We start from the raw sequence: 11,474 nt of genomic DNA on the forward strand, positions 1-11,474 counted from the left end.
ACCAATTTACATTATCAAAAAATTAATAAATACAAATAAAAATACTAAAAAAATATTTTATTCAGAAATATATCGATGGATTTTACCGACGGTAATATTTCCTCGGTATATACCGAGAGAATTACAGTGAAAAATAAAATAATTAAAACAAAGTAAAAAAATAATAACGTGATGATTTTACCAACGGAATTACTGACAGAATTTATTCCGTCAGTAAAATTCGTCAGTAAAATCGTTGGTAAACTATAAACACTGTTCATCATGTCAATTACAAAAGAAATCATCGATGAAAAATTCTTGGCTAAAAATCAGTGGTTGGTTTTTTATATATATATACAATTTATACTTCATTTTATTATGCAAAAGCCTAGCAAAAAGTCCCTAGTTGTCGAGCAATTTAATTAGGAGGTTTTCAATAAAGTTTATTGAACAGGGAGAGAACAATTTTTTTCGTAAAACTTGAAATCTTTTGGATCACAAATGTTGACGTAGCGGAAGCTTCTGAGGAAATAGAACATATATAGCCTGTTTCCTGGAAAAATCGTTTGAATCCTCGAACCAAAAACAATACACTCGAATCCACGAGTTCAGAGACTAAAGTTCTCAAAGAGAAAATTCTTTATTGAATTAAAAAGTGTCTTCCAATGAAAAGAAACAGCCTTTATATAAGCTGCAAATCCTAATTCGATTAGGACTGTAACTGTTTAGGAAAGAAATAACTAGAATAAGGAAAAACAAATACTACAGCTGGAAAAGTAAATAAATCCTGATATTACAACATAAATTAAGAATCCTAAATTCAGGAAGCAAGCTGGCGGAAGGTTACTCCAATGGTAACTGCAGTTCCTGATTAATTTCTCTGCAATTATGTTATACACTGCAATCTGCTCTTCCTCCTGTAAACTGTTCTACATCAAATGTATCTTGGTAATTTACAAAAAGCTAATTGATATAAATTAATCAGTAACGAATTGGTCTAGCTTGAAAGAAATTAACTGTGATGTGTCATGAAATCATGCACAATAAATTAATTTGTAAGATTTGATTTTTGTGCTAGCACTAGCTGCATTAAGGGCAAACATTTTACAATCATTCTTCATATCGACAATCAAAACAAGTTCAGATGTTCTTTTTCTTTCACATGGTGAGGAATCAGCTGTGAAGCCATAAAATCGCTGGTGACAAGTTCAAAGAAAGTTTTCAAGAAAGATGAAGAGGGCTTAGAGACTTTTTTATTATTATTGAAAGAAAGAGAGGTTTTTTTTTTTTTTTATCAGTTGATATCCCAAGATCTCAGCTTGGAGGCCTAGAAGAAGATTGAAGTCTAGAGAACCGAATCCCATTAAAATTCCCTGATTTTTTTTTTAATCATGAAATTCCCTGATTGTAAGAACATGCAAGGTTATTTTGTCAAGTCTTTGTTGGTAGTTGGAAGCTGATAATATTTTATTAAATTCTACTGAAACTTTTGAATATAGCATATTTTTTATTTGTAATTGAATTTTCATCAGTCTAGCTCAAAATCTTAAAATAATCATTACATTAACTTTCTGTAAACCGTTTTTATCCATTAGAGCCCATTGGGGCTTGAATTTTTTCCCTACTTCTTGCCATTCTGCATTTGAAGGCAAATTTCTAAACAAGAATGATGCTACCAATAGAGCCATTATAGTTACATGCAAAACTGTTGTTCTACAAATGGTTTATGGTAACAAGCAGAGCAGGAATAGTTCTTTTCCAAAAGCAAAGCTCAAAGCTTAAGCAAACAAGCTCCTGAACTTGGCCCAATTCTCATTAACATGGCTAGCCCTACCCTCAGTTTCTCTTTTATGCCTCTGAGCTTCTAACAAAGCACCAATCTGTATTTCTAGTCTTCCATTTCTAATGATTCTCTGGGCATGGAGACTCTCCTTGTTTCTTCGGATATGATCTTCTTCTTCCTGAATTTCCTGAAGTCGCTTGTTAAGGGCATCCTTTTCTGCTTTGAGCCTGCTAATCTTGCTGGTAATATCTTCATCAGAAATATCCAGCTCGGCAAGTCTCCTTTTGTGATCTTCAATAGAGGACTTGATAGAACTCGTCCAGTCGATTTTTTGCTCATCAAATGGGTGGCTTGTGACCAAAGTGTCGAAATTCTCAACGTAGAGTTGAATGATTTTTTGTTGCTGATAATTCAGAAACGGACAGTTCTTTAAATTCTTCAAACTGGACAGCAGCAATAGGCGGTCAGCTGATGTGGCCACTTCTGCAGGGGATTTCATTAAGAGCTCCTTTAACAAATCTATAGAACACCTGTATATCTCAAAGCTCACACCACAGGACTTGAGAGATCCAGAAGGAGCATTAGAGCTTGAAGCGGTGCAGAATGTGAGCTCTTGAGAGGAAGTTCTGTTGGTTAAGGATGTAGAAGTCAACATAGAAACTTGTTCAACAGATGTGGCACGAGATACAAGAACTCTGTAGCTCTGCTGAACTGAAATAGTAGGAATAGCATTGGCTAGTGAGGTCTCACCCTGCAAGAAATTTAAAGTTTACATGAATGTACAAGAAAGTGTATAAGAAGTTATATTCCGAGGGAGAAAATTACATTAACAGTTGCTTGGGAATCTGTCTGCTCTTGTAGAGAGATCTGAGCTTTAGAATCCATGGGAGTTGAGGAACTTTGACCTTGTCTAGAATCCTACATTCCAGATGCCATTAGCAATTAATTCAAAATCATATTCTAGAAAGTATTTCTAGATAGAAGAGAGAGCTACCTTATCATTTGAAGCTGCATGAAAATCTTGGTATCTTGAAGCTAATTGAGCAATCTTGGGTTCTAGCAAAACACCTTTGATCCTATTTTGTTTGTTTCTCGGTAATGTTTCAAAAACGGGAGAGATATCTTTTCTGGCTTCTGAGGTCCCAGTTAAATGCATATCCTCATAAGCTCGTCTCTCAGAGACAGCACTTGGTGCATTTCCATCTGCTTTAGCCTCACGGGCTAATGTTGGCTGTTTGGGTATGCTTAGCAGTTCAGATTGCGCTGCTCCATCACCCTGCAGTTAAGTTAACAAAAATGAGTTAATTAAATAAGTAATGATGTGATAACAAAAAAACTAATACATAATGATGAAGTTTTATGTGATTGAGGGATATCATTAGTTAGACTACACTCAGATTCTGCATAAGAAGGGTGATTTCATAAAGTTGGTATGAGAGACAACAAAATAGGAAAAATAAATTCTGGAAGTGTGATGGGTAATTGATAAAATTGTTGTGCAATTTCATAAAGTTTTATGCTTCGTGCAAGAGAAAGAACAGATCAAAATATAGAAAAGGTAAGAAGATTTGGTGAAACAATTCATACCATCTCCACAAACAATTTTTGTACAGTGGAATTAAGGTCCTCCTCCCAGTACCCTTCATCGTCCTCTTCTGTTAACAGGACAGTCTCCAGCTCTGGTGTGCTTATGATTCCTTCAGAAAAAAATTTCATCTTGGGGCATTCTATCAAGAACACTTCTTCCAAAGATGGAAAAGTGAACGCACATTTCCCTGAGTAGAAACTTGTGAGGCTTGGCAAGCATCGAAGTCTCAAATGCTCCAATTTCTGAAAAATGATCTCATTTGCTACCTCATTCTCCTCGCTCACTATAATTTCTTCAATCATTTTGCATTCAGTTACACTTATAGACGTGAGCTGCATCAGATATTTGGCTGTTGAAGACGTCATCAAATTTATCAATCCATGACAGTTTGACACTTCCAGGATCGTTAAACACTGGAAAGACAATGCTGATGGAATTAGAATTTTCAGCATGCCACATTCCAATACTCTCAAACTTTCCAAATTCTGAAAAATCTTGCATGTCTGAGAACCTTCCTTTGACAGATGCATGAGTTTCGGCAGTTTAGACAGCTCCAGTTTTTTTAATTGTGATAAAACCCTGATATGATTTTCTTCATCATCTTTCCCTTCATACAATACTATTTCTTCGAAAGAGGCATCTCTCACAACAAGATTTTTTAAATTGATGAATCTTTGAAGAAAATGGGATGGAAAATCAACTTTGTCACAGGGGAAGCGCATGAGTGTAAGACCTTCCAGTTTGTGGAAGTACTCAACTCGGAAATGGCCATTCTGTATAACCTCCATCACATCATTCCATTCCACTCTCAACTTTTTCATGTTTGGAAATGCAACCTGGGATCCAAGTCAAAGACAAAAAATAAACTTATTATTTCCTGCAATTTATTGTCAAGAACCACACTGATTGGCAGGTCCTACCACAAGTCTTATTTTAAAATGGTTTTCTTTTCCCTTCCCAATTTAAATTTATGATCATCTCTGAACCAATAGTATTTGCAACGTTAGCATCTACAAGTATAAAAATTGGGAGTAATTGTAGAATGGTTTGAGAATTATGTAACTGCATGGTCACATATTGGAGGCAAAAGTTCTAATAAGTTGTGAAAAGCCTCAGATAAAGAAACTGACCTTATGATTGAGAGATGGTGCAGTGGAAATATCATGGTCTCGCTCACATAGTCTATATCCTTGTCCCTTATTGACTGAAATTGGCACATGCTCACTCAAAAATGAGGAAATAAATGTCTTCAAATTTGGACAATTGTCTATGCCAATCTCCTCTAAGGATGGAATTCCCAGAATACCAGTTCCTGAATAGATACTGGTCATGCTATGTAAGGACTCGAGAACTATCACTTTCAGTACAGGGAATATGATTCTATATGTTGCTGCTTCCTCTACTCTCTCTTCTGTGATGATCTTTTCCATCATGGCACAGTTTCTTATTTCTATCTTGTTGAGTTGCACAAGGCCAGATGCCATGGATGGTGTAAATAAATCTCTCAAACTGCTACAATTATGAACTTTCAGCGATTTCAGGTTTTTGAAGTCCAAAATTCCTTGAGGATCCCTGCTGCATATATCCCTCAGCCTTGGCAGATCAATCAACTGCAATTCCTTTAAATTGGGCAACAGCTGAGCATGCCCTTCCTCAGCATTGAGCCCCTCCAAATCAAATACTTCTTCAAGAGAATCACAGTTTCTCACATACAGATGTCTCAAGTTATTCATGAACTGTAGTAGATTGGATGGTATAGCATTGGAGACAAATGCGCAGTCATCCACCGTGAGGTTTGCCAAAATTCTACAAAAGTTGAAGGGAAGTTGGTCGTGCCATCTCTCTTTTAATTGGGGAAAATCAGAGAGCTTTAACTCCCATATATTACCAAATCCAACCTGCTCAACCATAATAATGAATTAGTACAAAAAAAATGATGATTACTAAAATGCTTGAGTTATCAGTACATACCATTTCTGTGTACAGCTGTTGTATGGTGTTATTAAGATTTCCCTGCCAACACACTTTATTCTTGGCAAAACATACTCCCTGTAGCTTAGGCGTGCTTACAACTCTGGGAGAGAAAATCCTCATCTTGGGGCATTGTCTCACAACAATTTCCTTCAATGATGGGAATTTGAAGGTGTGATTTCCTGGGCAGAAGCTGGTGAGGCTTTCTAACTTGACAAGTTCCAAATATTCTAGTTTGCTGAAAATGATCTCATCTTCTGTTTCATCTCTCTCTTTTGCTACTATTTCCATCACCTTTTGGCAAGAACGAACGGTCAACTTTACAAGCTGCACTAGACTTTTCGCAGTTGAGGATGTTATTAAGTTCAATAATCCAAAGCAACACCGCACATCTAAAATTGTTAAATTTTCAAATGAAGCAGATGATGGTGCTAGATTAACCAAACTGTGACAAGAAATTACTTCTAGAGTGCCAAGATTTTGAAGAAATTGAACCAGTTGGTCATTATCCTTCCACATATGCCTCATATCGCCAACTGAACTTATTATTTTGAAATTCCTTAATCGTCCAAGCATCCTTTGTCTCTGATTCACATCAGTAAGCCCTTCATATGAGAATAGCCTTTTGAAAGAACTACGTGTCACATAGAGTGTTTCCAGATTGCACAATATTTGTATGAAACCAAATGGAATAGTATCCGATTCTTCCTGAAAATAGTGCAGCCTTAGAAGTTTCACCGCAGAATAGTACTTCTCTGGAAGTTGGCAGCGCCAAATAATTGACGTTGTGGGGTTTTCACCACTTAATGACAATTCCTCCAAGGTCGAGATCACCTGGAGACAGATTAGAACAAAAAGGAAATGCCGGTTGATATTCCTCCAAATAATAAGTAAATTCCAACTGCTGTTATTTATGCATACTGCACTTTCATTTTGGATAAGAAAAAAGTAAAGGGAAAAAAGCATGGTGCAGAATAGATCCATACCTTTTCAACGAAAAAGAGGGGTTGCTGAATTTGGTCCTGTTGGCTTCCCCTTTGAATTTCTTGGGATGTATGAGATTCTGATCCAAATAACTTCACATTGCCACAGCCCGACACCTCCAAACTTTTTAAGATAGGACATTCCCAAGAATGTTTCCCCGGATAAAAGTTCCTAAATTCTGGTATTTTTTCAAGTGTCAATGAGGTTAGATGAGGAAAATCAAAACGGGGGGCTGTTTCATCACCTTCTGCGTTTGCAACAATTTCCTCCACCCCACACTCCTTTATCTCAAGCTTTTCAAGTTGTGGAAGGTCTCTAGCAATGGAGACTGGAAAGAGATTCTTCAGAGCACTACATTTCCCTACCCTTACAGAATGCAGATTCTGGAAAATGAGTCTTCCTTGCGGATCCTTATTCCATATATGCTTCAATTTGGGTAGATTATACAAATCCAGGTCTTGTAACTGGAAGACATTAAATGCTTGGATTTCTTCACCGCCGAGTCCTTGAAGCTCAAATATAGTTTCTAAGGAATGACAATGACTAATTTCTAGCATCTCTAGTCTTTGGAATCTTGTTAGCAAGATTGATGGAAAAATATTCACCAGCTTATCACAATCTGAAATACTCATTGATCTCAGCTCACAAAAAGAACCGGCAGCAAGTTGATTGTGCCATATCTTATCTATGTGTGAGATTTGGATTTCAGCTAAGCAAGGGAATACAACCTGCAATAGACATTCCACTTTGTCATAAGTAAATCAAAATCGTATAGGAAAGAATTTTCTAACTAAATAACAAATAATAGTATCTATTTATGTTTTTAATGAAAATTGAATCATAATGGGGAAAGCAAGAAATAAAAACTGGTACAAAAGATCATAGCTTGTAAGATAAACAAAAAATACAAAGAAATTGCCTTCTAGCGTTGTTCACCATATGATGTGTTGAATAATAGTGAAATTCACTAAAACAATTGTCACCTTTTCATCAAAGAGAGGTTGCATGGCATTGTAGAAGTTCTCCTCCAGGTTCGCTTCCCGGGCGCCATTTCTAGTTGTCAGGTTTGTGCTGCTAAACTCAGAAACGAATGTCTGAAAGTCATGACACCAGTCTATCACCAATCTTTTCAACAATGGACATTCAATATGAGAACCAATACAAAAGTGTTTCAGTTTCGGTAGACTCAAGAGTTCAATGTGTTCTAGTTTCAGGAATACCATCTTACTCGTCCTTTCTTCTTCATCTAATTCTTCTGTTACTATTATCTCTTCCACTGACATGCAATCATGTATTGCAAGATGCTTGAGTTGTACAAGACTTTTAACCATAGAAGAGGAAAATATATATTTCAAACTGCCACATTTTTTCACAACCAGTCTTTGTAAATTTTGAATGGAAACTGTAATTGCTGGAAGTTGGCCATGCCATAGCCTTTCGATGTTGATAGAATGCAATTTCAAATCCTCCAAGTTCGGAAACACAAACTGCATGCACATTTTTCAATTCATTAAGAAATCTATTCCTTAATTTAAGGAAATGAAATGATTATTCGAGAAACAAAGTAAAATGAGCATCAGTTTTTTTTTTTTTTTTTTTTGGGGGGGGGGGGGTAATTATGTAAGATATACATACATGCAAGTACCTTTTCATCAAAAAGTTGCATTGGAGCATGTGGCTCATCCTCCAAAATGATTTCTCCAAAATCCATGCCAGTTGTTCGTGACTTTGATTGTGTTTGATATAAACATGATGCCTTCTCTTTCGAGCAGAAGTTTCTGAGATTCGGTAAATATTTTAAGGACAAGGAGCGTACTTGAGTGAACTCCATCAAATTGATTTCTTCATTCTTGTTGTCAAATTCTTCACTTTCTTCAACAACAATCTCTTCCAGGTTCCGGCAGCAGGTAATATTGATGCTTTGAAGTAGCAAAAGACCCCGTGCAATGGAGAATGAGAAGAGGTTCTTCAATTTATTACAATGTTTCACTTCAAGCTTTTGTAGTTTGCCGAAAGATGGTGTCTTGAGTGTGCCATGATAAATCTTCTCTAAAGATACCAAATTGTATAGAAACAAAGACTCCAACATGGGAAATGGAAGGATGTTCGCAGGAACCCCTTTCATTGTATCAATGATATATTGAATGTCTGGACTATTGTGTAGATGGAGGTACTTCAGCTGTGGAAAACCTTCACTATCCAGTTCACAAATGACATTCTTAATACCCTTCATTTCAAGTAAATACAAATCTTCAGTTCTCTTTAGCAGCATCAGAACTCCATGCTTCAAATGATCAGTGCTTTCATTGAGCTTCAACTTCAATGTTCTTAAGGTTTCATAGGCACCATCCCAATCCCAAACATCTCCTATGAATATTCTAAATCTTTCTAATTTTCTAGAAAACAAGTCCATGGACATAACATGGGAATCTAGCATATGTACGTCTAAATTAGTCAAGTGAGACAAGTGTTCTAGCTCGATAAGACTAGCATTATTGTGTCCTTCAGTATCCCAATGATGAAAGCTGTTGCCTACAAACAATTCTTCTAAAAGTGATAAATTTGAAATAACATTTGGTGAAATCACTTCAAGTTCAGAACAATCACTTAAATCTAATAACTTTAACTTGGTCAATTGCCCTATTTCTTTCGGCAGATGCTTAATATTAGATTTAACAAAACTAAGGATTTCTAATTTTTTTAGCTCCCCAATAATAGCTATCTCTCCAAGTGAAGATTGATGAAGGCACAATGAACGGAGGTTCTTTAGGAAATGAAGAGATGAATGCGGGGCTGGAAAAGATAGATTGGTCAGGCCTAAGACTTTGAGTTTTTGCATGCCCCTAAAAATGTTTTCGGGTACTTCCAAAGAAGAATCTTCACTATTCATATTCAAAACTTTGAGTAGTGGATATTGCAAATCTTCAGGAAACCCAAAGCTATTACCATGTAACCAAATCTCTGCATGACTCTCCAGTGAATCCTTATACTGCCATTTCAATTCAACCTCATCACTTCTCAAAAACACATTGTGATCTCTAAAAGCAATTGATATGGCAACATCACGAACAACATCATGAATAGAAAACTGCTTACTAGTATCACCATCGAGTAACAAACTGGAGGTTTTGAGTTTATGAAGCAAAGAATTCACTTTATCTCGGACTTCTTCTATGGTAGCAACATCAGAAAACAAACCTGAGCCCATGCTGTATTTCAACAAGTCTTGAATGGAGGCGTTGTAGCCCATTCGACTGGAAAGAAGAAAAATCGCCTTCAGCTCTTCACTTCCAAGATGCTTGTAGCTTAGTTCTATAGCGCTATACACTTCTGCCTGCACTCCTGTGAAATTCCTAGGGGACGGTCTTTTCAGCTCTCGCAATGCATCCTTCCACTCGGACAGCCTCTTATCCTTTAAAGCCTTTGCAACAGTTACAATGGCCAGGGGCAAACCTGCACACTTTGTTGCGATCTTCAATGCTATGGATTGGACATCTGGACTTTCAACATTACCACCTGCCGTTTTCTTGAACAACTCCCAAGCTTCATCTTCCTTTAAACCACTAATTGAGAAGTTTTTCTCAACTTCCATTTCACTTGATAAAACATCAAATTCTCTCGATGTCAGCAGCATTTTGCATTCATTTTGTTCATCCTTAAATGAAATCCCAATTGCTTCTAAATCAAGCCTCTTCCATAGATCATCTAGGACAACAAGAATCTTCTTCTCTTGCTTCAACCTCTCACGCAATCGACCTGCTCTTCCCCATTCACTTTCCTCGTTGAATGTTAGGCCAAGCTGGTCTGCAATTTGCCCTTGAATTTTCATGATGTCTGGGTTTCGAGTTACACTGGCAATAACCATCTTGTCAAATAATTTATCCTCTATGGCTTGTTTGGAGACCTCTTTCACCAGTGTGGTCTTTCCCACACCACCCATTCCATACACCCCAACTATGTTCACATCAGCAGCTTTTAAGGCATTCATGATTTCATTAAACACTGGTATTCTTGATTGCATGGCCTGATAGCCTTTTCCAGACATGACCTCCACCCCTGACGGTGCAGCATGGTAGGAAATCGAACCAAAGCTGCGTTGTTCCTCTAGTTTAGCTTTAACTGTTGCTAATTTCTCCTCTGCTTTCTTTCCAAACTGGTACCTTGTTTTAAAATTTGGACACAATCCCATGAAGCATTTCTTCTTTACTCCGCCCTCATCTTGAGCAAGTTCCCTTTCCACCTTTTCAGTGATCCCGTCCACCTCAAGTAGCCACTTCGCAACATCGTCTTGGATCACCTTCCCTTTTCTTCTATCCTCGTCAACCAAGTGTTGCAACCTTTCTCGCGCATTTTTCAACTTATCAACTTCCTCCTTCAGATGTCGGAGGTTGCTCTTGCAATAAAATGCATTAGAAATGTGTGTTTTAGAGGAACCAATTGCAAGCTCAACAAGAGGTGATACAATAGAAAGAATGATATCCACAGCCATCTTGTTTTCTCTCGGATTTCTCTCTCTTTTTTAATCTCCTCTTTGTTTTTTCTTTTTTCCTTGTGGAGCTCACAAGCAAACGAAGGGTAACAATGTACACAGTCCAAAAATTCAAGAAAAATGCAACAAGCAATGATCTTTGTTTCTTCCCCCTTTCTTCAAGACTGGATACAAAGAAAAGGAGCAAGAGAGAATAATTTCAAGTTATACAAAAGTCAAGATGAAAGTAAACAAGCAAAAATTTTCCCTTTTCCTATCAAGATCGGATACAAAGAAAACCATAAGAGAACAGCAACTTCTACAACATGAAGGGACAAGTGAAAGCGAAGTACATACCTCAAACTACAAGGGCAGAGCAGCAGGGATGTTTGACAGATGATTCATGAAGATAAGAGTGCAGAGCACAGACAGCAGCTGGAAGATGGACAGAATGAAAGTAGTTATCAGTAAAAAAGAGTAGGCAGTGATGAATGGGAAAGAAGCTAAAAGGGTAGACTTGGTGATGACGGTGTCGACTCAAATGTCAATGGTAGTAGTTTGTTTGTAGTCATGAGAGGCGGCTTTTCTTATTATACTTTCGATTAAAAAATTTCATGTTCAGACTGGTGCCATCTACAGCTGCATCAAGCGAAACTTTTGGCCATTAACATTAATTATTGACCTTGCAATTGACAAAGAAA

At 37.1% G+C, this 11,474-nt stretch overlaps 1 protein-coding gene across 1 annotated transcript; it reads right to left on the reverse strand.

The window, feature by feature from the left end:
- Positions 1-1,513: 1,513 nt before the first annotated feature.
- On the reverse strand, positions 1,514-11,401 carry LOC133669688 (uncharacterized). Its single transcript, XM_062089918.1, has 10 exons — positions 11,131-11,401; positions 7,951-10,958; positions 7,289-7,792; positions 6,308-7,033; positions 5,322-6,155; positions 4,481-5,248; positions 3,350-4,186; positions 2,757-3,038; positions 2,588-2,680; positions 1,514-2,513 (listed from the first exon to the last, which is right to left on the reverse strand). Exons 2-10 carry the CDS (start codon positions 10,792-10,794, stop codon positions 1,758-1,760), a joined length of 7,644 nt encoding a protein of 2,547 aa, XP_061945902.1. The 5' UTR covers positions 10,795-10,958; positions 11,131-11,401; the 3' UTR covers positions 1,514-1,757.
- Between the last annotated feature and the right edge of the window lie 73 nt (positions 11,402-11,474).

Source organism: Populus nigra, chromosome 12 (assembly GCF_951802175.1).
Source record: "Populus nigra chromosome 12, ddPopNigr1.1, whole genome shotgun sequence".
Classification (NCBI taxonomy): domain Eukaryota; kingdom Viridiplantae; phylum Streptophyta; class Magnoliopsida; order Malpighiales; family Salicaceae; genus Populus; species Populus nigra.

Coding starts and splice junctions, on each gene's coding strand:
- LOC133669688 (XM_062089918.1), bottom strand. CDS start 10,794: ATGGCTGTGGATATCATTCTTTCTATTGTATCACCTCTTGTTGAGCTT. Junction 5,249..5,321: donor AACAGCTGTACACAGAAATG/GTATGTACTGAT, acceptor ATGGTTGAGCAG/GTTGGATTTGGTAATATATG. Junction 4,187..4,480: donor CACCATCTCTCAATCATAAG/GTCAGTTTCTTT, acceptor CTTGGATCCCAG/GTTGCATTTCCAAACATGAA.